General features: G+C 59.9%; 3 protein-coding genes across 4 annotated transcripts in view; 2 read left to right on the forward strand and 1 right to left on the reverse strand.

The window, feature by feature from the left end:
• The first annotated feature begins 46 nt into the window (after nucleotides 1-46).
• On the forward strand, nucleotides 47-13,650 carry ACAP3 (ArfGAP with coiled-coil, ankyrin repeat and PH domains 3). Its single transcript, XM_081305481.1, has 24 exons — nucleotides 47-232; nucleotides 3,762-3,819; nucleotides 4,533-4,652; nucleotides 4,851-4,904; nucleotides 5,991-6,049; nucleotides 6,444-6,627; nucleotides 6,925-6,969; nucleotides 7,043-7,138; nucleotides 7,218-7,292; nucleotides 7,753-7,764; nucleotides 8,438-8,550; nucleotides 8,651-8,702; nucleotides 8,939-9,039; nucleotides 9,109-9,220; nucleotides 9,441-9,649; nucleotides 9,735-9,804; nucleotides 9,905-9,999; nucleotides 10,077-10,279; nucleotides 10,493-10,600; nucleotides 11,235-11,333; nucleotides 11,423-11,649; nucleotides 11,804-11,913; nucleotides 11,992-12,102; nucleotides 12,186-13,650. The coding sequence occupies exons 1-24, from the start codon at nucleotides 186-188 to the stop codon at nucleotides 12,331-12,333; spliced, it is 2,508 nt and encodes an 835-aa protein (XP_081161607.1). The 5' UTR covers nucleotides 47-185; the 3' UTR covers nucleotides 12,334-13,650.
• A 900-nt stretch (nucleotides 13,651-14,550) lies between these two features.
• Nucleotides 14,551-21,421, reverse strand: SCNN1D (sodium channel epithelial 1 subunit delta; the record flags this gene model as incomplete). The annotated part of the gene is given in 14 exon segments (XM_081305657.1): nucleotides 14,551-14,835; nucleotides 14,984-15,059; nucleotides 15,139-15,197; nucleotides 15,412-15,490; nucleotides 15,580-15,825; nucleotides 15,916-16,087; nucleotides 16,182-16,258; nucleotides 16,448-16,621; nucleotides 16,743-16,982; nucleotides 17,167-17,241; nucleotides 17,455-17,495; nucleotides 17,498-17,670; nucleotides 17,673-17,741; nucleotides 21,289-21,421. Coding segments are annotated over 14 exon segments (1,899 nt in total).
• LOC308655252 (ubiquitin-conjugating enzyme E2 J2) overlaps nucleotides 21,067-25,733 on the forward strand; it is a 39,987-nt gene continuing 35,320 nt past the window's right edge. The window contains exon 1 of one of the 2 annotated variants that reach the window (XM_081305210.1): nucleotides 21,067-21,726. The gene's annotated coding sequence lies outside the window, so the exon portion shown is untranslated. The remainder of the gene's footprint in view (nucleotides 21,727-25,733) is intronic. The other variant, XM_081305214.1, reaches the window with a different exon arrangement.

The following is a 25,733-nucleotide window of genomic DNA, read 5'->3' on the forward strand; positions in this document are numbered from 1 at the left end:
ACAGCAGGCAGCGCGCGCGGCGGCGGCGGACTTTGGCGACGCTCCCCGGCAGTGACAGGCGGGGCGGGGCGGCGGCGCGGCGGCCTCATTCCGGGGCGGGCGGGCGCCGAGCGCGGGCGGGCGGCCGGGGGTGCCGCTCGGCGCGCCGCGGTCCTCGGTCCAGTGAGCGCCCTGCCACTGCAGCCATGACGGTGGAGTTCGAGGAGTGCATCAAGGACTCGCCGCGCTTCAGGTGCGTCCTGGCCGCCGGGAGAGGGGTGCGGGCGGGGGCAGCGAGCCGCCTTTGTGCGGGCGGCGTTGCTCAGCGTTGCGACCGAGCTGTGGCCGCCGGAGACCGAGGCGGAGGGACCCGCTCCGGACAAAGCAGCGGCCCCGTCCCGCCCCCGCCCCGGGGGACTAGAACAAAAGACGCCCCTGTGTGGCTCACCTCGCTCGGAGGGGGTGAGCGTGGGCGTCCCAGCCCCCGTGCATCAGTGTCCGGCTGGGCAGTTGTGGGGACGGCCATCTCCAGCACTGTCCACCCCCGCTTTGTATCTACACTTTTCTGCTGTAGCAACCTGCACTGGCTGAGGTCCCCCCCCTCCCCCCAGCCACCCTGCAGCCCAGCTCTGGGCAAGGTTGTCTGGGTCCAGGGTGTTCATCCCTCGCTCGACTCTGTTTTAGCCCATGTGTCCAGAGCAATGCATGGGTACAGGCAGCTGTTGCTACGTTTAGGGCCTAGAGTAGGCCACTTGGTAGGAATGAAGGGTAATTTGACCACAGGGCCTGGAGGGTGGGGGCTGTCCAGGATGGTGGGAAAGGACAAGTATCCACTGGGGGTTTGTGTACCTTTCATTATTCCTGAGCATGCAGGCATGCACATCTGCATGAACCACATATTCATGGACGTGTACACAAGTGTGCATCTGTTTCAATGGTTGGACGACATTTGGCAAACAGTAATGAAGCACTTCCCATATGCAGTTTGCAAGTACGCCCCTTCGTGAGGCCACATGCCTCTGCACATGCACATGTGTAGGTGCACATGTGTGAGCTTTGCCACTCTGCCCCCTTTGAGGTGCCACACCATGTACCTGGATGTGTGGGTGAGCTGTACCCTGGACTGACATGCTTTGTGCATTCACTTAGACTGATGATGGTTAGAGGCACGCATGTGTGTGTATTACCTGTCCCTATGGATTCACATACTGAGTGTGTTGTGCTGTAAACACCTTAGTCTGTGTAGAGGTGTGTTCTAAGACCAGGTACACATGTCCACGCACATGTTTGCACCCCATTCTCTGGAGCACATATGTATAAACACTCTGCCACTGCATGCATGCATGTTTGTGCATGAGCCTGTGTCATGCTTCTGCATGTGTATTCTTGGACATTCTTGCATGTGCATGCTGGGTTTCTGGGAGCCTGCCTCAGCATCCTTAGAGCCAGCCTCTTGCAAAACCACCTCACAAGGAGTCATTAACAGACGCCTTCGGGAGCCTGGAGTTCAGAGGGTCAGGGTTGGCCCAGAGTGGCCCCAGGCCCTGGGCAGAGAGACTGGAGGTCATCCTCTGGGTTCTCCCATCTTCCATTGCTGACTGATCTGAGTGACTCAGGCGCCCAGAATCTTGGACCTGGGTTGTGGGGGAGTCATGGCCAGGGCCTCTTACCTGCGGCTTGATCCAGACTGAGGCACCCAACTTCACCCTTACTCAGAAGCCTGTGGCTCTTCCTCCCACTGTGGATGGGCATATGAGGGACTGGAACCCCATTTAATCCTGGGCCTCCCCTCCCACAGCCAGCCTGTTGAACTGCTTGGAGTGTCTCTCTCTGGGGGGAGGTGCCTGGAGCCTGCCTGTGAGCAGGGGCTGGGGTTGAAGATGCCTCCTGCACCTTGGTCTTAAGGCTGTGGAAGCCTGGCTCCATGCATTGGGGTGGGCTGTGATCTAACTGGAGCTGGCAGAGCCTCTGTCCATCACCTTCAGGTGTAGCTCATTTGAGGGTGGGGCTGTGGGAGTATGTGGAAGCATGGAGAGCCTAGTCCTCAAGCATGCTTGGGGTCTCCTGGCCTGGGGAGGGGCTCGTAACAGCCTCAGGGATACCCCCTCGACCAGGGGCACTGTGGTGGGGGTCCTGAGAAGCTGAGGAAGGGGCACCACCTCAGGGTGTCATGGCCCGCCCCCTGGGTGGGGCTTCAGGCGCTGAGTCAGGGCTTTGGTGGAGGGGCCTCCTCCCCTGGCCCAGCTACAGGGAGCCAGAGAAAGACCTCAGGTCCCAGACTGAGGAAAGGAGAAGAAGGGCTCCTGCTGAACCTCTACTGAGCACCCACCCTGTCCCCGCGAGCACGGCTGTCACTCGGGGCCCAGCACGGCCCTTGCCATCTCCTAAAGACAGGCTCCTGGTCAAGGGCAGTAGCTCTGGGTGCAGCTGTCCAGTCATCTGGCCTTCTCAGGGGAGCCAGGGTGACCCCATAGCACTCTTCTGGGCAGGCGCTCCCTTCTCTGTTCTGGGACTCTCAAACCAGTGGTCAAAAGTCCAGAGTCTGAACTTCCCTGTGTCCACTCCTCCAGGAGGTATGGGTTGGGCAGTAGTTCCAGGCACTCTTCCTAAGCCTGGCAGGCTGGTGTGGCACACACAGGTCACCCATGGTCCAAGCAGCTGCTGAAACTCCATTTCCTTCGTCCCCTCTTTGCTCCAGGACTTAGGTTCCCTTAGCCTCTCCAGAGGTGGGGGCTGCTCCCAGAACAGCTGATGTCCGGCCAGCATGGGCAGACAGGACCTTTGATAGTTCCTGGCTGGGACAGCCTGGCCATTTCAGTCCCAGCTCCTACTTAAGGACACACCAGACCCACCAGACCGTGTCCCATGTGACCTGTAGGTCCGTTCTCTAAGTTTGGAAACTCCTCCTTTCTCTGCTTGTCCAGGGAGTGGGGATAGCAAGGGGTGAGGGGATGCTAGACCTGGGTGGCCTCCCCTCTGTTGGACCCCCCACCCAAGACTTGTCCCTGGAAGACTGCCTCTGCCCCAGCCTGTGCCTATACCCCCCCCTGCCCCCCCCCCCCCGCCGGGTTCCTCATCCCAGGCCGGTCAGATGGGCTTGGTTCACCAGCTGAGTTGACTGTGCAGGGTGGGGGACTGCTGGGATCCTGGCCCTATTTCCTTATTTCCTGTTCCCAGAGGGTGGGGGTGTCACGTGCCTGATCCATCTGCCTCTGGCTTCCGGGATTCTCCCCTGGCTTCTCCCGGTGATGTCATTCCTTAACTCTTCCCGCCCCATGGCAGCCCCATTGTCAAGCTGCCCTGATGGGAGTGGGCTCTGGGGAGACCTGACCCACTTCTCCCTCCAGGCGGACTGTGCTTTTTGGAGTTTTGGGGTTGAGGAGCTGGTGGACCCCACTTCTCAGCTGGTTTGGGGCTTTATTTTGCTCCTCAGCAAGGCTTGGCCCAGGCTGTCATGAGCACCACCTCTGTGGCTCTCTGGCTCCCAGGTGTCCTCAGGGGTTGAGGCCTTTTGTCTCAGTTGGGCAGAGGGTGTTACCACCAATGTAGCCTCTTCCTGGGGTGATGCTGGTTGCTGGATGGCTCCAGAGTTGCTGAACCTGGGTCTCTTCCCTCTTGCCCTCAGGACATAGTGATCACCTCTCCCAACCTCAGTTTCCTGGAAGCTTCTTTCTATAGCAGACCCCCCCTGGGGGAGGTGCAAGGGGAGATGAAGCCCAAGTCTGTCCCCTAGTCAGCACAGCGGGCTGCAGATTGATCCCAGCCACCTGTTCTTGTTGCAGGGCCACCATCGATGAGGTAGAGACAGATGTGGTCGAGATTGAGGCCAAACTGGATAAGGTGAGGGGGAGGCCTGGGGCACAGGGAGGGTCAGTGTGGCTCTGCCTGCCCATCCTAGCCCCCTAGTCTGAAAGCAGGACTGGCTTTTCAGGACTTAGGAGCTCATGCACACCCAGCAGTGTGCAAACACTCATGTGCATGCTCGGTACCTGGATCTGCCCCTGACTCCCCCATCCGTGTCCTCCCACACACATCCCAGGGTGCACATACCATGTGCATATACGTGAGTCTCATCCCCTTGAGGGGCTGACCCAGGCATGTCACCCAGGCCTCTGCTGGCTGCTGAACGAGGGACAGCTGCTGTGTGGTTGTGCCCAGTGTACCTGGGTTGGGGACCTGGGGGGTGACAGAATCAGTGCCGGGGAGGAAGAAGGGACTGTCAGTGCCATGAGCCCACACTGGCTGCCTTTAAGTCTGAAGTGCCACATCACACCCCAGCCCTGGCACCCTACTTTAAGTTCCCCTGGCCTGCCCAGTCTGCTGCTCCAGAGCCCAGACCATGGACTGTCCTGTGTGCCAGCAGGCTTATGCAGGCTGCTCAGGGGCAGCTGCATCCTGGGCACCAGTGGGCCCTGAGTTGAGTTCTGACCTCGCACTGACCTCCCTGGGGAGCTGTGTACTTCTCTCTGGCTGGAATGGACCTCTCGGCCATTGTGAGCATTGCTCATAGGAGCTGCCAGACCCTCACCCTTCCTGCTCTGTCCCATCCATAGCTGGTCAAGCTGTGCAGTGGCATGATCGAGGCCGGCAAGGCCTACGTCACCACCAACAGGCTCTTTGTGAGTGGTGTCCGTGACCTGTCCCAGCAGTGCCAAGGTGACACCGTCATCTCGGTGAGGTGCCAGCTGGCTTTTGACCACCAGGTGGGGGTGGAGCAGGGAGACAGCCCCTCAAGGGTGCCCAGGCTCATGAGCAGGTGTCTGGACTCTGCTCAGGTGCAGCTCGGTAGCCTGTGGGCAGGGAGGGGACCCTTTGGACATGGTGAGGTGCCACCGGCACCATGGCCTCAGCCCTCTTGCTCTTCTCCCCAGGAATGTCTGCAGAGGTTTGGAGACAGCCTGCAGGAGATGGTCAACTACCACACGGTGAGCCTCATGGGTGTGAGGCCCCAGCCTCCATCATGCTGCCTCCACCAGCTCCCAAAGGCCCTCCCTGGCCTGGAACAGACTAACTAGCTCACAGGGAGCCAAGTGGGTGGCCACCCATGAGGGAGGCCATGTCCTACACATCCAGTCTGTGAGAGTGGTGGCCACCCATGTCTGTGAGTCAGTGGGGTGTGGAGGCCTCCTTTGGGAGCCCTGCCCTGTCCCAGGTGAGAGACAGACTGGGTCCTAGAGGCAGGGGAAGTAGCACAACCTAGGGCCATGGGCAGTGGGGTCTCAAGGTGGGGGGGACCTCGAAGCTCATCCAGATCTCCCAGCTAAGCAGAGTACTCCTTCCATCGTCCCAGCTGACCCTGCATCATCCCTGCGAGACTTGCCCTCGCCGTTTGGGCAGGGCCAGGACTGATGGGGACAGACACACAGAACAGGCTGAGGCACATGGCGGGGCGTGGACTGGGAACTGGAGCCCAGAGTAAACGCGGGGGCCCCCACCCCTGCAGGGAAGTTCAGAAATAAACCTGCTCAGGGTGGCTCCGCTGAGTTCCTGTCTCTTTGCCTGTCCTGGTTGGGCCCAGCCCTCCTCTACATGAGGGTTTGATTCTGAGTGCTGTGGGGGGACCCTGAAGCCCCTCCACTATGAAGCCCTCACCACCATGCCCCACTTCTCCCCAGGCTGGCTCTGATGGAGCCCTTCTTGCTAAGGGTGGGCAGCCTCCGGTGGCTGTTATGTGCTGCCCATGTGAGCACTGTGGGTGTAGCTGAAGGAGGAGCCCATCTGACAGCATTAGTCTGTAGACTGGCTGAGGGCCAGGTGGAAAGAGGGGCAGGTGGTCACAGCTGTTGCCTCTGGGCACCAACCCAGGCTGGGAGTCATTCTCTGGCCCCCCGAGGCCAGCTCCTGGTACAGAACAGGCTGCACTGGTAGCACCCTCTGCAGAGTTGGGCCCAGGCAGGTCTGGGTAGGAGGGCAGAACTCTCCTGATTCTCACTGCGGGGATGGATGGGGCCTCCACTGGGTTGTTCTGTAGGGACAAACCCCCACAAGCTCCTCCCTGCCTCTGTCCCCAGATCCTGTTTGACCAGGCCCAGAGGTCTGTGAGACAGCAGCTGCACAATTTTGTCAAAGAGTGAGTGGTCCAAGCCCCAAGGTTGTGCTTCATCTCCAGGACAGGGGAGTGGCCAAGGGTATCCAGACCAAGGTCTCAAGGCTGGTTGGAGGACCCAGGGTCCAGCTCAGTCCCCATAGGTGTGGTTGGGTTGCTGGGGGTACCCCAGGGGAGATGTTTGTTGACTTTGGATCACTGGGTCTGGAGTAAGGTGTGAAGGGCTGGAGAGATCCTGGAGCAGGGAGCAGGGGAAGGGGCTGGTGGCCGGGGTGGGGTGGGGGCCAGGAGAGTGAGCAAGAAAGGAGGCCCTGCCCAGCAGCAGAGGAGAAGCTGGGAGTAGAGGAAAGGCTGTTAGAGGTTGGGTCAGCACATCCCTTCTCCAGCCTCTGACCTTTGACCCAACACTGGCCTTCAGGGATGTACGGAAGTTCAAGGAGACGAAGAAGCAGTTTGATAAGGTGCGGGAGGACATGGAGCTCTCCTTGGTGCGGAATGCTCAGGCCCCAAGGCATCGGCCCCATGAGGTGGAGGAGGCCACGGGTGCCCTCACCCTCACCCGGAAGTGCTTCCGCCACCTAGCCCTGGACTATGTGCTCCAGGTCAGCTGAGAGGTTGGCTCCTGAAACAGGGAGGGGTCTGTCCTGCACGAGTCAAGAGGTGGGGATGAGCGGTGTGGGCTGGGGGCTTGAGGACCTTCAACAGGAAGGCAGGGGTGAGATTCTTGGCTTCGCCTGGATAGGACCCTGTGTCCAACATGGGAGATTGAGGCTGGCATGGCAAGACACTGAGGATGACCTGGGGCTCTCAGGACCACTGGCAGCCTGAATGGGCTCTGGTCAGGTGAAGCCATGGGTTCCTGGCCCTGAGACCTGGCCTGTTTGCTCCTCCTCTGGCAGATTAATGTCCTCCAGGCCAAGAAGAAGTTTGAGATCTTGGATTCTGTGAGTGCTTGTGGGGGGTACCTGTGAGCAGGCCCGTGCAGAGAGCCCTGCTCACTGGCCCCTGTGCCTGCAGATGCTGTCCTTCATGCACGCCCAGCACAGCTTCTTCCAGCAGGGCTACAGCCTCCTGCACCAGCTGGACCCCTACATGAAAAAGCTGGCAGCTGAGGTGAGCCTGGGGAAGGTGGACCCGGGCCAGGGTCTCAGGGGAGGGGCTCACTGCCTCTCTGATGCCCCCAACCCCACAGCTGGACCAGCTGGTGATCGACTCTGCCGTGGAGAAGCGAGAGATGGAGCGCAAGCACGCGGCGATCCAGCAGCGGGTGAGGCTCCCGGAGCCTGCTCTCAGCCTCACCCCCCAATCCCCCCACCCCCCTGCCCACCTCCCTGAGGTCCCAACCTGGGGCCATAGGCAGAGCTGCAGGCCCAACCTCCCCGCCAGGCCCATGCCCTCTCTGCCAGGCCGAGGCTGCGTCCCTCTGGAATGTGCAGCGAGAGGGATGAGTCCCATCCTTGGGAGCTTCACAGTGTGGGCTGGGCACGAGGAAGGGCTGGAGCTGGGACCTGAGGCCTCCTGCCCGAGGGTTGCTGGTCCTTGGCCTTGGCTCACCTGCTGCACAGTGGCCTGGGCCATCACCCAGATGGGGGTGGGCTGCAGGTGGGAGCCACTCTGGTGGGCCTGAGGCAGTGGGATGGTAGGGGTGGGGCTACTGTGGGTGGTGGGAGGGCCCTCACTCACTGGCTGTCTTTTCCCCTCCCACCCACTCCTCCTCTGGCCCTCAGACACTACTGCAGGTGAGATTATCCACTCTGGGGCGTGTGGGCATGGGCATTGCAAGGGGAAGCCAGGCCCTCCCCGCCTGGGGCACTTCAGCACCACGGACACCTCCCACCACCTCCAAAGGCCGGGACTGCACCCGCCACCTGTGGGCTGGTTGCTGACACCAGCAAGATGCAGGCTGAAGCCGGACCCCTTCCCCCACCTGAGGGAGTGGTGGCAGCTGTGCCTTCCTGCCCCCACTCAGCCTGAGAGCAGGTGGCCAGACCTCTCCTCCTCTGGCCTGGCCTGCTTGGACGGAGGACACACGGGACACCCAAGGCTCTGGCTCCTCAATGGAGCTCTGTCAGGCTGCTGGAGCTGACCCAGCTGGCGACATGCACGGGGCACTCAGGATGCGGGGGGGGGGGGTGGTGGTGGAGGGGGCTTCCTTCCTGATTGCAGCCCTCTTGTCCTGTAAGCTGGTGGGGGGGGGGGGATTGGAGAGCTCCAGCCCAGCTGTGAATGCCAAGGTCTGCCTGCGGGGTCTTGGGCAGGGGGTCTCACCCAGTCAGGAAGTTGCAGTACCAGGCAGAGGGTCTCCTGTCTGAGCACGTACCTCAGTTTGTCCTTCACTCTGGGTGAGCCTGGGAGGATGGCGGGGTCTTCTGGTGGTGGCCACTCCCTGAGGGCTGGCTCTGCATTCCCCAGGACTTCTCCTATGATGAGTCAAAAGTGGAATTCAACGTGGATGCGCCCAGTGGCGTGGTGATGGAGGGCTACCTCTTCAAGAGAGCCAGCAATGCCTTCAAGACATGGAACCGGTGAGGGCCTTTCTCAGGCAGGGCTGAGGGCAGGCTGGGCCAAGAGCAGAGTGGACATGGGGCCAGCGCTGCCTGACCCCCTGCCCATCCACTTCACCAGGCGCTGGTTCTCCATTCAGAACAGCCAACTTGTTTACCAGAAGAAACTCAAGGTGCGTTGGGTTGGGGTCCTGGTGGCTGGACCCCTCCCCACCTGGACTATGGGGTGGGTTAGTCAATGGGGGTTGGCACAGAGCTGAGGATACTGATGGACACCAGGCCCGAATGGTCAGGTAACAGGGAGTTTGGAATAGATTGCTGGAGATCTCTAAGGTGAAGAAGAAAACAGGTGGTCGGTGCCAGGTGGGGGTGAGCAGATAGATGTCCACAGTGGTGTTGCTGCCCACAGGATGCGCTGACTGTGGTGGTGGATGACCTCCGCCTGTGCTCCGTGAAGCCCTGTGAGGACATCGAGCGGAGGTTCTGCTTTGAGGTCGTGTCGCCCACCAAGTGAGGAGGCCCAGCCCAGGGCAGGGGGGGGAGCCCCACCCACCCAGCGTAACCAGCCCCTCCCTCCAGGAGCTGCATGCTGCAGGCCGACTCGGAGAAGCTCAGGCAGGCCTGGGTGCAAGCTGTGCAGGCCAGCATTGCCTCTGCCTACCGCGAGAGCCCAGACAGCTGCTACGGCGAGGTGGGGCCCACCCTGCCCTTCCACTTGTACATGCTTGCCTGTGTGTCCCTGAGGCAGCTCCTGCAGGCTGCATGTGTGTGTGCTGTGCCATGTACACGCGTGTGCGTGCTGAATGTGTGCACACCTGTGTGTGTCTTGGATTGTGCTCGAGGGCCCCTGACTGGGGTGGGGGAAGGGCCTGCAGGGGAGTCGGGCTGAATGGCCCCTCACACTGTCCCAGAGGCTGGACCGCACAGCATCTCCGTCCACAAGCAGCATCGATTCTGCCACGGACTCTCGGGAACGCGGTGTCAAGGGTGAGAGTGTGCTACAACGGGTACAGAGCGTGGCTGGCAATGGCCAGTGTGGCGACTGTGGCCAGCCAGACCCCCGCTGGGCCAGCATCAACCTTGGCGTGCTACTCTGCATTGAGTGCTCAGGCATCCACAGGTGGCCTCCCTGACTCGGTGGGGTGGGGCAGGGCCAAGCCAGGTGGAGCTGCAACCTGACCCAGCCCTATCTCCTTGCTGCCCAGGAGTCTGGGTGTCCACTGCTCCAAGGTTCGGTCCCTGACACTGGATTCCTGGGAGCCAGAGCTACTGAAGGTGTGGGGGGGGTGCTCTTAAAGTCCTCTAGGACCCTGGGTTGGGTGGGAGTGGGGTCTTTTGAGCTTGTACGGACGTCCACACACCCTTCTCTCACCAGCTGATGTGTGAGCTTGGAAATAGCACCATGAACCAGATCTATGAGGCCCAGTATGAGGGCCTGGGCAGCAGGAAGCCCACAGCCAGCAGCCCCAGGTGAGGTGGGGTGCAGCCCAACTTGGCCAGAGGAGCCTCAGCCAGTGAATGCAGACTCATGTTTGCCCCTGGTCCAGGCAGGACAAGGAGGCCTGGATCAAGGACAAATACGTGGAAAAGAAGTTTCTGCGGAAGCCTCCAACAGCACTGGCCCGAGATGCCCCCAGGCATTGGCGAGCACAGAAGTGCCAGCGCTCCCACAGCTCCCCCCGTGCTCCCACCACCCGCCGCAAGGTCCGGCTTGAACCTGTCCTTCCCTCAGTGGCTGCTCTGTCCTCAGGTGAGAGGGCTGTTAGCAGCCACACCCATTTATAAACCTGGGCAGGATCACCAACAAGGTTGCTTGCCATTCTCTGGGTCTGAGCCCCCGATCCCTGAGAGTCATGGTGGGAGGTGGGTTGGAGACTCTGTCCAACTCCCAATGTGGCCTGGGGCACCCTCCTATCCTGGTGCTCAGTTTCCCCCTCTGAACATGTGGCCCACCCCCCAGCAGCAGGCACCTTGGAGCGCAAGTTCCGCCGGGATTCCCTCTTCTGTCCCGATGAGCTGGACTCCCTCTTCTCCTACTTCGATGCAGGGGCTGCGGGGGCCGGTCCACGCAGTAAGTTCTGGGAGGCCCCATCCCCTGCTGCCCACCCCCTTTGGGGGCTGCCACCCCATCCAGGAAAGAAGAAGGGGAGCCAGTGAAGACTCCCTGGTGTATGGACAAGTGCTCAGGGACAGAAAGGACAGCTTTTCCACATAGGAGGGACAGAGCTAGGCAGTGTCACAAGGAGGTTGGGCTGGCTGTGGGGAGAGCTGGAGCTTTAGCAGGGCTTTCTTGTTCACCAACCTGGAGGCTGAAACTGGGACTGTTAAGAGCTGTGTGTGTGTGTGTGTGTGTGTGTGCACGCGCGTGCACCCACACTGCTGGAGGGCCTATGTGCATGATGGGAATGAGGAGCGGGTGACTGCAGGCAGCAGAGGGCGCTGTGGCCCTGGCCCTAAGCCTCAGGCTTTTCTGAGGTCTGGCTTCTTCCCTGCTGGCCAGGCTGGGCTTCCAGTACCTGAAGACCTCAAAACCTGGCCCTGGGCTACCCTTGGCTCCTTTGAGGCCTGGTTGTTCTTCATCCTTTCCTCTTTCCTAGCTAGGGCTGGTTCTGCCCCTTCCCAGGTCCCCTGGAGGGCCAGTGGGGCTAAGCCTTCCCTGCGGTTCTGGGAAGAGTCAGGGGCCTCACCAGCCTGTGGCCCTGCAGGTCTAAGCAGCGACAGTGGCCTGGGAGGCAGCTCTGATGGCAGTTCAGACGTCCTGGCCTTTGGTGCGGGCTCAGTGGTGGACAGTGTCACTGAGGAAGGTTGGTACACACCTTTCCATCTCGCGGCAGCCCTGGTATACCCCCACCCAGTGAAGTCAAAGACCCTAACCCTGTCCATCTTCCCGCAGAGGGTGCAGAGTCAGAGGAGTCCAGTGGTGAGGCCGAGGCCGAGGCCGAGGCCGAGGCCTGGGGGTTGGCAGATGTGCGTGAGCTGCATCCTGGACTTCTGGCTCACCGCGCAGCGCGTACTCGCGACCTCCCTGCGCTGGCTGCAGCGTTGGCCCACGGGGCGGAGGTAAACTGGGCTGACGCAGAGGACGAAGGCAAAACGCCGCTGGTGCAGGCCGTGCTAGGGGTGAGTGTGGCAGGAAGCTGCACGCCAACGTGTGCATCCTCTCCCGGGTGGAGCGCAGGCTTGTCCTGGCTGGGCATGCAGGGCCGAGGGCCCTGGTGTGGGGGCCCTGTAGGGGGCCATTTCTTGGCTCAGTCCTAGGCGCCCGGCTCCCCAGGGTTCCTTGATCATCTGTGAATTCCTTCTGCAAAACGGAGCAGACGTTAACCAAAGAGACAGCCGGGGCCGGGCGCCCCTGCACCACGCTACGCTCCTGGGCCGCACCGGGTGAGTCTCTTGAGCCTGCCCCTCCCGGCCTCACCCGCGCCCAGCCCACCTCGCCTAGACACGGCCCTCCGCTCCCAGCCAGGTCTGCCTGTTCCTGAAACGTGGAGCCGACCAGCACGCCTTGGACCAGGAGCAGCAGGACCCGCTAACCATCGCCGTGCAGGCGGCCAACGCAGACATCGTTACGCTGTGAGCACGCGCGGCCGTGGGGGCGGGACTCTGCGAGTCCCGGGTCCTCAGAGGTGCTGCCTCACACTGCGCCCCTCCCGCAGGCTCCGTCTCGCGCGCATGGCCGAGGAGATGCGAGAGGCTGAGGCGGCCCCCGGCCAGCTGGGCCCCCTGGCGGGCAGCAGCCCCACCGAGCTGCAATACCGCAGGTGCATCCAGGAGTTCATCAGTCTCCACCTGGAGGAGAGCTAGGGCTGCGCAGGCCGGGCAGCCGGGGGACCCCAGCCCTGCCCGGCCCGCCCGGCCCGGACCCTGCATGCCCCTGAAAATCCTGGTCCCCCACCCAGCCACAGCCCTGCCTGCGCAAGGTCCATGGGCCCGACATCCTACAGCCCCAGTGCCCTGGTGCTCCTGGAGCCCCACGCGCCTGCTCATCCCTCCTCCCGGCTACCCTTGGTCCCCCCGGCCGGGAGTGAAGGACCCCAGCACTGAGTCTTGAAACCCCACGTTTTTGGGGGTGCTGCATCTTCTGGTGCCCCTCACCCCACTTGGGGAATCTCTGTCTTCAGGTGACCCCTTCTTCAGGGGCCTGGATTGCTAACGTCACAAATCACTCGAGGCCTGTGTTACCTTGTCCCTCTCTGCCCTCAGGGTCAGTGTCATCTCTTGCCCCCACTTTTACTGCCGCGGAACACTGACCTGCTAGCTGGGTCCTTCTTACTCACCCCCCAGAGCCCCTCCTCTAGCCTGGGGCTGGTGGCTGGCCACCAGCACCTTCCCACAGCAGGAGTGGCAGCCCATCCAGGGAACCAACCCAAGTACCTCACTTAGTGACCCCAGTGTCAAGGCTGGGCTTTTGCAGGTGCTGGGTGGGTGGGCTCTGGCCTGGGCTCTCTGCCTGGGACGGACGCAGGCGTCCCAAGGCCATGTGGCTGGCCACGACGGCCCCTGGTGCCAGTTGGCCCCAGACCTTCCTTGCCTCCTCCAGGGAGGAACTTGCCCAGAGCCAGGCGTACACTAACCCCACTGGCACCTCCCACCACACCCACTGTTCTTTGTTACCCACTGAGTGGATTTTCTACAACGGCCTTGTTCTGACTTTGTCTGCGTTTTTTTCTCTGGACTCTCAAGGACCACCCTGATCCCAGCTCTGCCTGCTGCTGGGGGGATGCCCCCATAGCTCTGCCCTGCCCCTTCACTGGCCTCGCCCCTGGGACTGAGCCCTCTGATGGGCCCAGGGGTCTTTTGCTAATTTGGGGACCCACCAATGCCTTCAAATTCTCCTTTTGTAAAAGAGCCTCAGGACAGGCTGAGCCCCTCCACAACTGTGGGTTCTTGCTGGTCACTATGCAAATGCTGCCCAGGGAGGCTCCACCGGCAGCAAGGTGGGCACTGGACTGGGGCCCCGATTCCCCTGCCTGCTGGCTGTGACCCTAAAGAGCAGAATTAGCTCTTTCTTCCCTGCTTGAGCTTGCCCACCGCCCACCCTGCCACCTGCCACCCTTAGGCTGGCAGGATCCCCCCCCTCCCATTCCAATCACTCACGGTTAATAAACCTCTGCCGCTTGCGCCCACTGCCTGCTCATTGGCTCACCTGCCTTGCACTGCTCCGTCTCATCTGGGGATGTGAATGGGTCCTCTGCCCTCCTTGAGCAGCAGCTCTGAGCAGGGTCCCTCCAGTGTCCCTTTTCCAAAGGCCAGGGGCCTGATGGGGGACCAAGGACTTCTGGCATCCCCAGCCCCCATTCCCTGGCCTCTCTAACTTCCTCTAGCTTAGCTGGTGACCCCTGGTGGTAGCAGGGGTGGCTGTACCCAGCCAGTAAGGATGGCTTGGGCCTGGTCCTATATAGTGTCTCTCTGGCCCCCATAGTGTGACTGCTGTGGTCTGTTCCAAGGAAGTGTTGGGGTGTGATATGAGGTCTGCAGCTCACCCCAGCATGGGTAAGAGGAGAGCCACACACACACTCTGGCCACTGTGAATCACTGATTTTATTACAAACCTTGCCTTGGTCCTGCCCTGCTTCCTGCCTGGCCAGAGGCTGCCCTGAAGCCGAGGCAGGCTCTGCCTGACATGCACACACACCTACACACAGATGTAGACACCCAGAAGTGCACAGACAGGACGCCAGATGCACCACTATGGAAAGGCACTTCTGCCCCCACACAAGCATGCACACAATCATACCCGGAACTCAGGAATCTAGATAGGAGGGGACCTCCCCTCCTCTCTGCCCTCGACCTGCTCCAGACCCAAGAAATCACTGGTGGGTGGGCAAAGAGAAGCCCTGATGTATCTGCATGCCCACAGACTCAAGTCTTTGTGAACTGTTGGGTGGACCCAACCAGGTGGGCCAGTCTCGCCCATCTTGGATGTCCAGGGAAGCCCACTATCCCATAGGGTCAGGCCTAGGGGTCAGATGCCCCAGGGCTGGTTCAGGTGTCAGGAGGGTCAAGGGACAAGAGCTCAGCCTATCTCTTCTGCCAAAACTCCTTCCAGTGCTCCTGGGACTCTCTGTAAAAGTGAAACACAGCGGTTCCCTCTGGAACTCTGCAGGTATGCCTGCAGTCCCCGGGCTTCAGGACTGGTATGGCACCAGGCTGGGACACCCATGCTCTGCAGAGCCAATAGAGGCCCAGCAGGAAGGCTAGGGCCGTGGTATCCAGCAACAACTCCAGCAGTTCAAGAACAGAGAGGACTGATGAGCCAAACCACGGGCTCCAGAGGCTGCCCCTGGCTGAGAGCAGCTGGGGAATCTGCGGGTGGGTGACAATGAGTGGGGTTTGGGGGCCTCCCGCACCTGGGAACCTCTGAGCAGGGCTGCACTGTGGTGGCCACCAGTGGGAGTGGCCAGATGCTGCCCTGCCTTCCCCCAGCCCAAGCCCTGGATCTCAGGTCACTCACAGGGTACACGGGTGCCTCACCCACCGTTTGGTAGTTGAGTTCCTGGTAGAAGATATTCACCTTGGCCACACTGCTGCTGGAGTGGAAACAGCTGTGAGGGGCTCACCCGGGAGAGGCTCAGCCAGGACACCCCCTGGAGGAAGGGTTGCACTCACCTGCGGCTGTACAGGCCCCACTTGCCAAGCACAGCGACTGCTCCCCTCTCCAGAGGGCACTGCAGGCAGGTGTGACGGCAGGGACTACCCAGGAGCCTGCTGAACCCGTCCCCACCATGCCCTGGCCACTCACAACAGACTTGGCTGAAGGCCACCTAGAGGTCCCCGCAGAGAGCTTGTATGAAGACTCTCTGGGAGAAACAGGCCAGTGGTCACACCATGCAGCAGCCTAGGGCAGTGACCCCTGACCCTGGGCCCCATCTCCCAACTCACCTGCAGGACCTGGGACAGCAGGAGGCGCATGCCAGCTAGTATGTTTCCAGGTCCTGGAGGAGGTGGTAGAAGCAGTGACCTGGAGAGGGGTCGTGGGGGCTGGTTAGGAGCCACCATGGTTAGGAGCCCCCCATCCAGCCACCCTCTGCAGGGGAGGAGGGCGGGGCTCAACCCAGACTGGGTGCTGCGTGGCTGCAGGACTGAGCCCCCGCAGGCAGTGGGTAGAGGTGGTAGGCGCAGGGGCAGGTCTCCACTATCAGTTTCTGGAAGGAAGGCAGGACTGGAGAGCAGCAGAGTTGGAGCGGAGGCCCTGTCTGCGCAGGGACCACTCTCAGCTCCCGGACCTTGCCAGCCCGCCCACACTCACCAGCCTGGTGTAGGAGGCGTTGTACAATAGCGGCAGGCCCACGCCCTCTGCGGACCACGTCCAGCGGGGAGGGGTTTTAGTTCTGCCGACCCTGCCCCCCAGGCCCCCAGGGTGGTGGGCCCAGAGGGTCCCCAAGCACGCCCGCCTCTTGGATGTCAACTGTGGTCTCCATCCCTGGCTGGATACTGAAATCCTGGTGCTCTAATAAGAGCGTGTGGTTGTGCCCATGAACCATAACCTTGACACCAGCCTCGGTGGACAGCAGCGTGAGATACTGCTGCAGCTCAGTCCTGAGGACCAGACTGATACCTGGTGAAGCTGAGAGGGAGGTGTGAGCCCCCGTCCCTCCTGCACCATCACGGCCACATGTCCACCAGGGACTGGCACTCATTGTGGGTGATACCTGCGTGCTGTGCAGCCCACACACCCTTCAAGGTGTGGCAGCGGCCATTGGTAGGGTGGTGGGACATCTGGAAGTGCCTGGAACCTGGGGCCGGCTCAGGTCATGCCTGCCTGTGGCCTGCCTCCCCACCCAGGATGCTGAGGGGCCATGCCTGCCTTGTTTGCAGCTAGCCCTGGGCAGCCTAGGTGTCTAGCCAGCCAGACCCCAGGATAGAACTGCACTCCACCGGGTGGGACAAAGGACAGCAGTAGCCCTGCCCTGCTCACCAGACCTGGCAGTCCTTGCTGTCATAGTGGCAAGACAAGATGATATGGCCACCATGGGTGTGCTGGCCATCCTCCCAGGCAGTGGGCAGTAGGGCCAGGACGTCTGTGTAGTGGAAGCGGTACCACTCCTGACAAGGCGGTGCGGTAGAAGCAGTCACCTCCGCTGCTGTTGCACTGGAAGGTGGGGAGTCAGTTCAGACACAACTCCTCACCTACCCATGACCAGGAGCACTCTCCTCGGGCAGCATGCCAGCACCCCCACACCAGTCTGAAGCCCGCCTTGTGCTCTCTGTACAGGTGCCTCAGCCACTGGCAGATGGATCCCATGGAGCTGGATGGGGGGGGCTTGGGGCCAGAAACACTGGCAGAGGGGACATTGCTGCCCTTGGTGAAGTTGTGCTTGTATAGGGAGTAGATGTTCTCCTGGGCAAAAGTGTCCAGCACCTCCAGATGGCACGCAGTAGGGCTCGGCTTGGGGGCACATGGTATCAGAGCCACTGTCCCAGGGCCCCCCATGTGATCCCCTCGGGCATTCCTGGAGAGACCCTTGTGAGGGCCCCTCACTGGTCCCCAACAGGCAGCACCTTGCAGCCTCAGCATCTCTATACCTCATGAGGACTCAGCCCCTCCCCCACTTCAGGATGCAGGAGAGGGACTTTGAGTTGGGAGCTGGACCTGGGCTCTCCCCAGGGCTGCAGAGCTGAGATCAGACCCCTCACCTGGCCCTCCCCCAGTGCTCCCCGTCGTCCTCCTGCATGCTCACAGCCCCCACCTCCCTTCGTTCCTGCCCCCTCCTGGGGGAACCCAAGCGTGCAGGCCAGCTCAGATTGCCCTTTGGAAGAGCCCCTCCTCTCCTCTTCCCCGGGCTCCCAGTGACTGGGTGTCCCTTCGGAAGTCCTGGCTGGGCACAGCAGAGGTCATCACCCAGGGCCAGGCTTCAGGAGACTGTGCTCAGGGAGAAGTCCCAGGATGTGAAGAGACAGGGAGCCCACCCCTCAGGTCCTCACTGGGGTGAGTTCACGTCGCCCAGGGTGACTGAGGGAAGAAGAGCTTGCGTTCCGAGTGCATGGACACTGTCATGATGACTGGGTGGTGCCCGTACTGCTCCAGCAGGAGCCCAGGCTGCCAGCAGAGCACCCCCAGGGTGCCCAGAAGCAGCAGCCCCCAGGAGGTAGTCTGGAGATGGTTCCAGCAGGAGCAGACCAGGCCGACCAGGCCATGTTGGTGGCATTGGAGCAGAAGGAGGCCAGCAGGTCTCTGAAGGAGGCCCACAGCTCCACCAGCCACCCCCTTCCTCCTCAAACGATGGCAGGGCCAGCTAGCTCTGGCGGTGCTTCCAGGGCCCAGGCCCTGCGTCAGACACTTGGGCCGTGGTTCCACCCTGTGTTCAAGAAGGGAACCTCAGAAGGCCCCTGCCTGCCACCCAGGTGGCTCCCTGCCTGACCCAACCAGCAGCTACCACCCACTCCCAGTCCAGCCAGGTCTCCCCACCCAGGATCTGGCAGTTCTCTCTCTGATCTCTGTCTCTGGAATATATGGACATTCATGTCCCTTGGCCACAGAGGCACAGCCCAGCCTGACAGACTTTGAGGACTGTCCACATCTTGGCCTGAATTACTTCTTGTGCCTTGGGTATGGCCTGCTGGGGCCCAGCACCCTCCCTCTGCCGAGGCTTGGGCTGGTATCTGCTGCAACCCAGCCTGCCTGTGCCCTGTTGGGTGTGCCCAAGCAGGCTGCTCCAGTGTGCTCTGGGAACATGCGCGTCAGGGCCAGCCAACTAGCTTTTGGGGTCCCTGGAAGCAGGGGTGGAGGCCCCCATGTGCCTTGCAGTCCTGAGTGCCTACAGTGGCCACACCAGTATCCTGCGGTCATGCCAAGCCCTCACAGGTAAGCCAGGAGGGGGACTGCATGTTATGGGAGGCCTGGAAGGTCCAATTTTCTTAGAAACAGAAACCCCTGTTCTGAAGGGTGGGGGAACTCCAGAGAGGGGACTGGAGGCACAAGAAGTGGGCACAAGAGGTGCCCTTGCAGATGCCAGAGGCCTCTGTCACCGCAGGAGATCAGGTGTAGCCCTGAAGCACAAACAGGTGCTTACACTCACACACGTCTGCTCACACTCACCAAGAGTGCTGCCCAGCATGGGAGCCCTCAGTCAGCAGGCCACACAACAGAGGATGAACTGGTCCCTGCTTCATATGGCTGCACACCCTTCCTGCCCTGGTCCTTCATGTCGGAGTGTGTGAGAGACAGGACCAGGCCAACCCCTCTGCCCTGCCTGGCTCCATGCTTACAGTGTGGCCAACACATGGCTCGCATCGTGTGTATTCTGTATGGTTATTGGCCCCGGGACACACGCTACTGGGGGCGTTCCCCCAGGTGCTGTGCAGACGGTGTCTGTGGTGTTCCTTCGGCTTCTATTTAGCACCACAGTGTGTGCGGTGTCCTTTGCTCCAGGCCAAGTCCACCCAAAAGATGACCTACCCTGATTGCCACGAAGGGCCCGCCCTGACCCCCAGGAGCCAAGTGCAGGGAGTGGAGCCCGTGCCAAGCATCTTCAGTACCTTGAGTCTGGGGACTTCCTGTGCAGGAGCCTCCATTCCTCATCAATGGTGTGGTATGTGACCCAGATGGTGATAGCTTCAGAGCTTGAGCAGGATGTGGCTCTAGAACGGCTGGGCAGCTGCCTCTTTAACAAGCTGCTGGGTGTGGGGTGGGGCTTCATGGGAGGGGCCCAGCCAGCAGGGGCAGCCATACCTGCTCTGGACTGGAAGCTGAATTCTCCAGGAGGTAGAGATGTGGGGTCCCTCTGCCAGGTAAATCTTTCTCAGCCTGAGCTATGCAGAGCAGGCCTGGGCCCCTGACCCTGGCTGGGGTGAGGGGGAGCCATTTTTGGAGGGGGAGAGGAGAGGCCCTTGTTGGGCTGGTACCCTCTATCACACTGGCCCCTCAGCCTCTGTCTGGCTCTCAGAGATTTGGGCCCCTCCCCTCCCGGCCCACTCTCCTGCCAGGCCTGGAGGAAGGCCGGCTCATCCCCGCTTGCCTGGCTCAGGCCTCCAGCCCTGACTATAGGTGTCTGTGGCTGAGGGACCCTGGGTGGGGCCTCACTCTCAGAACACAGATGTTTCTTGAGACAAGGGCTCAACATTGGTAGGGGTACTAATTGTGAGAACAACCTCAGTCCTGGGTTTGCAGAAGGCACCTGGTGGCCTCACCCTCTCCCAAGCTGAGGTTACCACCAACCACACTGAGATGACAGGTCACATGCTAAAACCATATACCACGTACTAAAAGCACAGCACAGGAGAGGGCACCCACAGTGTGGTTGTGTAAGGCTGAAGGCAAGATGACAGGAGCCCGTGTCCTGTCTCTACAAGGGGAGCCTGCATTTCCCCAGGTTGACCAGTGGTCTCTGCCTTCCAAATGGCCAGCGCTTCATCGTGGTCCCAGTTGGAGGGGTAGGTTCCAGCCCTGCTGCCACCTCATCAGGGCAAGCTCTGGGTTCCTGACATTTCACCCCAAAGGACTTGGGTTGGGATGAGGAAGGGAGCCCTACTCCCATTGGGTCCAGATTGCACAGCCTTGACTCTAAGGCACATTGAGGTCCTTGGTCCCATGGCTCTGGAAGCAGGCAGAGGCTGGGGTGTGACAACTTGGGAGAAGGAAGTCAAGCTGGGGAAGAGCCGGCCCTGGACTGGCCTGGGCTGGTGCTGATCACAGCTCTGTCATTCACCAGGTTCATGGCCTTACCCAGATCACTCCACCTCTGAGCCTATTTCCTCAATGTAACCTGGGGCTGAAGTTTCTCTTCCAGCCCAAGGATGGACTAACTAATGCAGCTGGTGCAGCCCCCAGACTCAGCACAGGCCTGGGGTTTCTCAGGCCCTAGTCCTGATCTTTTGGGCCTGTGTGAGGGTGCCATTTCCATATTCCTTCCCAGCAGCCGGGAAGGAAAGGTGAAGGGCCCCAGGCTCTCTGGGGGTTGCTGACATTGAATCAACTTGTGTCTTCCAGCATTGCAGGGGCTGCAGAAGGGAACACTGAAGAGGAGCTGGGCTGGGAGCAGGAGCGTGCCTTCAATGACTCAAATTGGGCTGTGAGGGCCCTTGACATCACAGGAAGGGACTTCAGGACCGGTCAAAGTGAGGCACAGAAGGATTTTATTGACAGAAAGCAAGAAGTACACACTTTGAGATAGGGCAGTGTGGGCCGTTGGAGAGGAACCATGTTGTGTAAACACTCTGCTGTGTGAATTTAAACAGTCCTTCATCGAGTCATATTGAGGGTCTGATTGAGAGCGTGACAGTGACATACAGAGCATAACAGAATCCTAAAACGGGAGTCACAGGAGTTATCTTTTGGACCCGCTTTTCCTTACGCAGGGGAGGTCACCAGGCCTGTGCGTGGGCGTGGGTGGGTTTTAAACCTCGCCCCCTTCCCACCTGCTCCTTCTTCCACCCCAACCCACCACCTGCCGCCCCTGCCCCACCGAGCTGCGCCCCAGGGCCAGGGAGGGGCCGTGGGAGCGGAAGTCCAGCCTGGGCCCAGTGTCCATGGGCATAAAGAGCCCATTCACGGGCTGGGTGGGAAGCTCTGGCAGGAGACACTGGAGCTATTTTTATGAGGACGGCAGTCCCCGCGGTCGGGGCGGGCGGGCTGGCCCGTGGCCCTCGCGGGCCCCGCGGGAGGGGCTAGGGCGGGCGAGGCCGGGCTGACTGGCAGGGTGGCTCGGAGGACGCGGCACTCGGGAGTTAGTCTGGACCCCGGGCCGGGGGTTCCCCTCCAACTGGGCCTGTGTGGAGGGTAGCGCCCTGAGTGGTGGGGGCCGGCGGCCACTCGCTGACTCCTGGTCTTCTGCGGGACAGCGTCCGCGCCGGGCGACGCCTGGGAGGAGCCGGGAGGAAAGATTCTGGCGGCCCAGGGGCGCGGCCCAGCCCCACGGCGCTGTCCACCAGTGCGCACGCGCCCGTCGCTCATCTCGGAAGCCGGAGACCAAACCTAGCGGGGCGGGGGTGACAGAGAGATACGGGCGCCGTCCTCCAAGCTGCCTAGAGTGGTCGCTATGGCGAACCGCGTACCGGAAGCGGAAACGGGGTCAGGGCCCGCCTCGCGAGCGGCCATCTTGGAAGCTGAGGCGGCGGCGGCGCTGCGGCGGGTGCTGTGCGCTCGGTCCCGGCGCGGTGCGGCTCTGCGGCGTGGGCCCTTTTCTTCCGCACCCTGCTCCGGCCTCGACCACGGCGAGCCTGAGCGCGGCGGCGGCCCACGTGCGGCGACGGGGAGAGGTGAGGGCGCGCGGGCTGCTCGGTGGCCTCGGGCCGCTCGTCCGCCCCGCCGGAGCCGGCCACAGGTCCGGACGGGGGGCGCGGGGCCTCGGGGTCACCGCACGGCCCTTCCCGGTTCGCGTCCGCCGCCCGCGGGGCCCCGGAGCCGAGGTCGGTTACGGCGGGGCGCCCGGGGTCCGGGCCGCGGGTGGTCCACCGTCCGGCTGGGCGACTTGGTTGACCAGACGTCAGGGTCTCCCGTGAAGAGGCCTCCTGTTGGGGACGCTTGCGGGTACTTTGAGGCGGAGCTAGCGTTGATGTTGGTTTGTAAACGTGTCTGGAGAGTCGTGAGCTTGCAGGGCGGCTGTCGTTGAGCCCGCCGCCGCTTCACTCCCAACAGTTAGAACCTCAACTACTTGGCAGCTCCCAGCAGAGCGTGCCAGCATCGTGCCCTGGGCGTGGGGGAGCAGGAGGTGCGGCCGTGAGGGTGGGCCTGGGGCCCACCCTGGTGAGCAAGCGCTCACCCTGTGCCCGGCCTCCCTGCCCACCTCTGCACCGTCCCCACCAGTGAGCTTCCGGCCGCCGCCTCAGTGAATACCACTTAGCAGGTGTGCGGGTAACTCCTTCAGAGTCAGGTAGAAGGCTGATAAAGAGCAGCAAGGCTGCACACAACCCAGTGGGCAGGCAGCTAATAAGTATGGAACAATTCGCACATTTATTTGTAGGCAATGGTACAGAGCTCTGTTCAGTCCAGGTGGTCTGGTATAATATGGCTTTAGAAGAGAGGGACTTCAGGGTTTTACCTAATTGAAAAGTTCACTTCCTACACTTCAGGCATGTTAGATCTGGGTGCCTAGAACTTGTAGTTGGTGATCTGCACAACTTGGCCTTGTGGACTTCTGCAGCAGCTCTTTTCTCAGGCAGTGTTGTTCTTGCGTGGTGGTGGGGGGCTGTCTTCGTCAACCCCTGGATTTTCTTTTCCAGCTTATGTAGCAGTCTGGAAAAACTGTGTGGAAGTCCTGGGCCTGGGTATGTCATGTGCTCAGTCAGACCAAGATCTCGTGCCACACTATCACCTGAGTTTTATGCACTCATGTGAGAGAGGTCTAGAGGAGAAAGGAATGGGGAAAATGGATATCGGTCAGGCACCACCTTGGCATAGTGACCCCCCCCAGCCTCGAAGGTGATTCAGGTTGCTTGCTGTCAGTTTTTGTGTATGTGTATATATATATTTATATTTTAATTTGTGCCACATTTGTGTTTTTTTCTGTGTGCACTCTTTCCTTCATGTGACACACCTGGATGCTTTGTGGGAACTTGGTTGGAAGGGAGCCTGAAGCACATACACTTCTTACTATGTTTTCGTGTTTCCACTTCTTTGTGGGACTTGCCCTGTCCTTGCCCTGTCTTATTTTGGTGGAGAGAATTGAGAGACAGCTGCCTGCTGTCCCAGGGGATGGAGACCATTGTCCTGAGTGAGGCAGAGGAGGGTAGTTGGGGAAACTGAGTTGTTGAATCATAAATATGACTAAAACTTATGCGTCTAAAAGCAAGTACGGGGCTCAGGGGGAAAGCACTTGCGTAGTATGCACAAAGCCCTGAGCTCATCTCCACACTGCAAAAATGAATGAATGAATAAATAAAGGCAAGTCTGAGAGAGAAGTTTTTCTTGTGACTAACTTGGCGGGATCTGCTTTGTTCATTTTGTATGGCTGACCACTGTCATTAAGGGTCTGACCCAGCTACTCAGCTGAGTCTAGACAGAGTTTGTATTTGAGCTACGCAGTGAATTATTTTGTTCATGGTGGAGTGTTAATCACAGGAACGAACATTTCCATCTTGGGTGGTGGACCTGCTTGTGGATTGTCAGGTTTCTCACCAGGTGCTGGTGTGAAGTAAGCTTTCTATTCTAGGGCATCCCATTCCAGGCCTGGGAACAGCGCTATGTGGAAGCATTCCTTTCCTAGAAGGACTCTACCCTTCTCTTGGTGCTGACACTCTTGGGGAAGGTCAAGCAATGGAGCCTGTCCTCCCCTTTGCTGATGCCTAAAAGGCCTCTACTGGGTGTGGTTTGGGCTGTGGAGGCTGATGGTGAAGGATGGGGTGGTGCATTTGTCTAGAGCAACTGGGCTTGTGAGGGGCATGTGGTGAACGAAATGAGTAGGGCCTGGGTGTATTTTCAGTCCTTCAGACTGGGCTGGGAAGCAGCCATGAGAATGGGTGGGTGTGTCAGGCTGTATCAGGAGCCTTGAGAGGTAGGAGAACTGTCTGGGCTACTTCAAGGGATTGGCAGACAGGGGATCTGTTGGTGTTTGTCTGCTTGGCTGTGGGGAATACCGAAGGACCTTTGTAGGGAGGTGATGATCAAAAATATTGACATAAGTGCCTCAGATGGATTGAAATGGGGGAGACTAGAACCTTTGTGACTGACAGGAAGAGTAATGAGGTCCAGCATTGGGATTAGTGTAGTAGGAACAGAAAAAGAGTGAATAAGGGTTACAAGGATCGGGGACCCCCATTGGAAGCTGGGTGGGCATTTGTGCTGAGGCCATGTCCATGGAGTAGTGCAGTGGGTGCTTTGGCTGAGCCCTGCTTTTGCAGGCTCTGAGGGTACAGAGGAGCTAGCAGGTGGGGAGGCAGATACAATAGTTTGTGGTGGTGGTGCTCTGGAAAAGTCAGCCAGGCCAGGGACCAAGAGTCTGGAGACCTCTAGATAAGATGACATGTAGGCAGACCCTGAAGAGGGTGAAGGAGCACGCAGCCCTCCAGGGGGAACCATACCTGCACATCCCCAAACCTGGGTTGACTTCTGGTTTGTACTCCCTGGGAGATTAGGATGGAGATCACTGGTTGTTATTGATGTCCTCTGGTGTCTGGGGTTATTATTAAAGTCTTTGACCTGTGAGCACTCAGGAGAGATGAGTTGGGGACACAGTGGCAGTTTTTGTTGGTGGCAGGAGGAGGAGGAGGCTACAGAGGGGGCGAGTCTGAGCAGTGTAACAAGGTATAGCCATGGCTCTCTGACTGCCCACCTCCAACCTTTCCTAGTCTATCCGAGCACATCTCCTGCTTCTTCCTGTCCTCTTCATCCGGTGTATCCCCATGTATCCCCTCTGTCATATTTGAGCCAGTGGTTACCACACTTTATTTTTAGCTGAAAAAAAGATTTTTATCTTAATTTATGAGAAACTCCAGTGTAGAAAAGAGAATGAATAAGAGCTGTTCTGATGTCTATGTCAGTAGGGAGCCTTGTATACCTCATTGCTGCCCCCTCCTCACCTCAGGAGCATGACTGAGGGGTTCCAGGGTCCATGATCCACTCTGTTATGGTGTGGCCTCGTTCCCCACGCACAAAGATGCCATCCTGTATGTTCCATGCTCCAGAGTGACATTTCCCATGCTCCAGAGTGACATTTCCCACAGAAGACCCAATCTGCTTAAGGCTGGGATCTAAAACCCTTCTGGGGTTCTGCTTGGCAGCCTGGCCCACCTGTCCTTGCCTTGCCTCACCAGCTAGTCTTGTCCCCCAATGTTTTGCTGTGCTTAGGTATCCAACACAATGATCAGTGCAGTCCCCTAGGCATGCCTTCCCGCTTAAACAGTGCGTGCTTCAGAATCTTTTCAAAGTCCTCGTCTCTTGAACCTCAGAGCTTCTCTTTTCCTGTCTCTTAGACCAGTGGTAAATGTTAGATCTTTGGACTGACAGACTTATAGGGTGGGAGTTTGGGGCTGGTCTGTGATGCTTGCCAGTTTTCCTTGATATGAATACTCTCCATTATTGAGGCCTTGCTGAGAAGAGTTGGAAGATGTGCCTGGCTACTCTTTGGAGCTAGTCCAGGCTGGCTTCACCACATTTACCTACAACCTGTTAAGTGAGTTGTCTTTACTCACATAAGTTCTTAGAGGACAGGCGTGAGCCTTCATGGCTCTCCTTGTCTTTTGCATCTGTTGGGTGCTCAGTAGTACATGTTGGGGAACAGACGGAAAGAGAATGAGGGTTAGGGGCCCAGAAGGATGACCCGCTGTGT

The sequence above is a fragment of the Spermophilus citellus genome, assembly GCF_964194105.1.
Source record: "Spermophilus citellus genome assembly, chromosome: 9".
Classification (NCBI taxonomy): domain Eukaryota; kingdom Metazoa; phylum Chordata; class Mammalia; order Rodentia; family Sciuridae; genus Spermophilus; species Spermophilus citellus.

Excerpts from the sequence above, each read along its gene's own strand:
- ACAP3 (XM_081305481.1), top strand. The coding sequence starts at position 186 with ATGACGGTGGAGTTCGAGGAGTGCATCAAGGACTCGCCGCGCTTCAG. Across the intron at positions 9,650-9,734 it reads GAGTGCTCAGGCATCCACAG|GAGTCTGGGTGTCCACTGCT; the intron begins GTGGCCTCCCTG and ends CTTGCTGCCCAG. Across the intron at positions 11,650-11,803 it reads TGGTGCAGGCCGTGCTAGGG|GGTTCCTTGATCATCTGTGA; the intron begins GTGAGTGTGGCA and ends CCGGCTCCCCAG.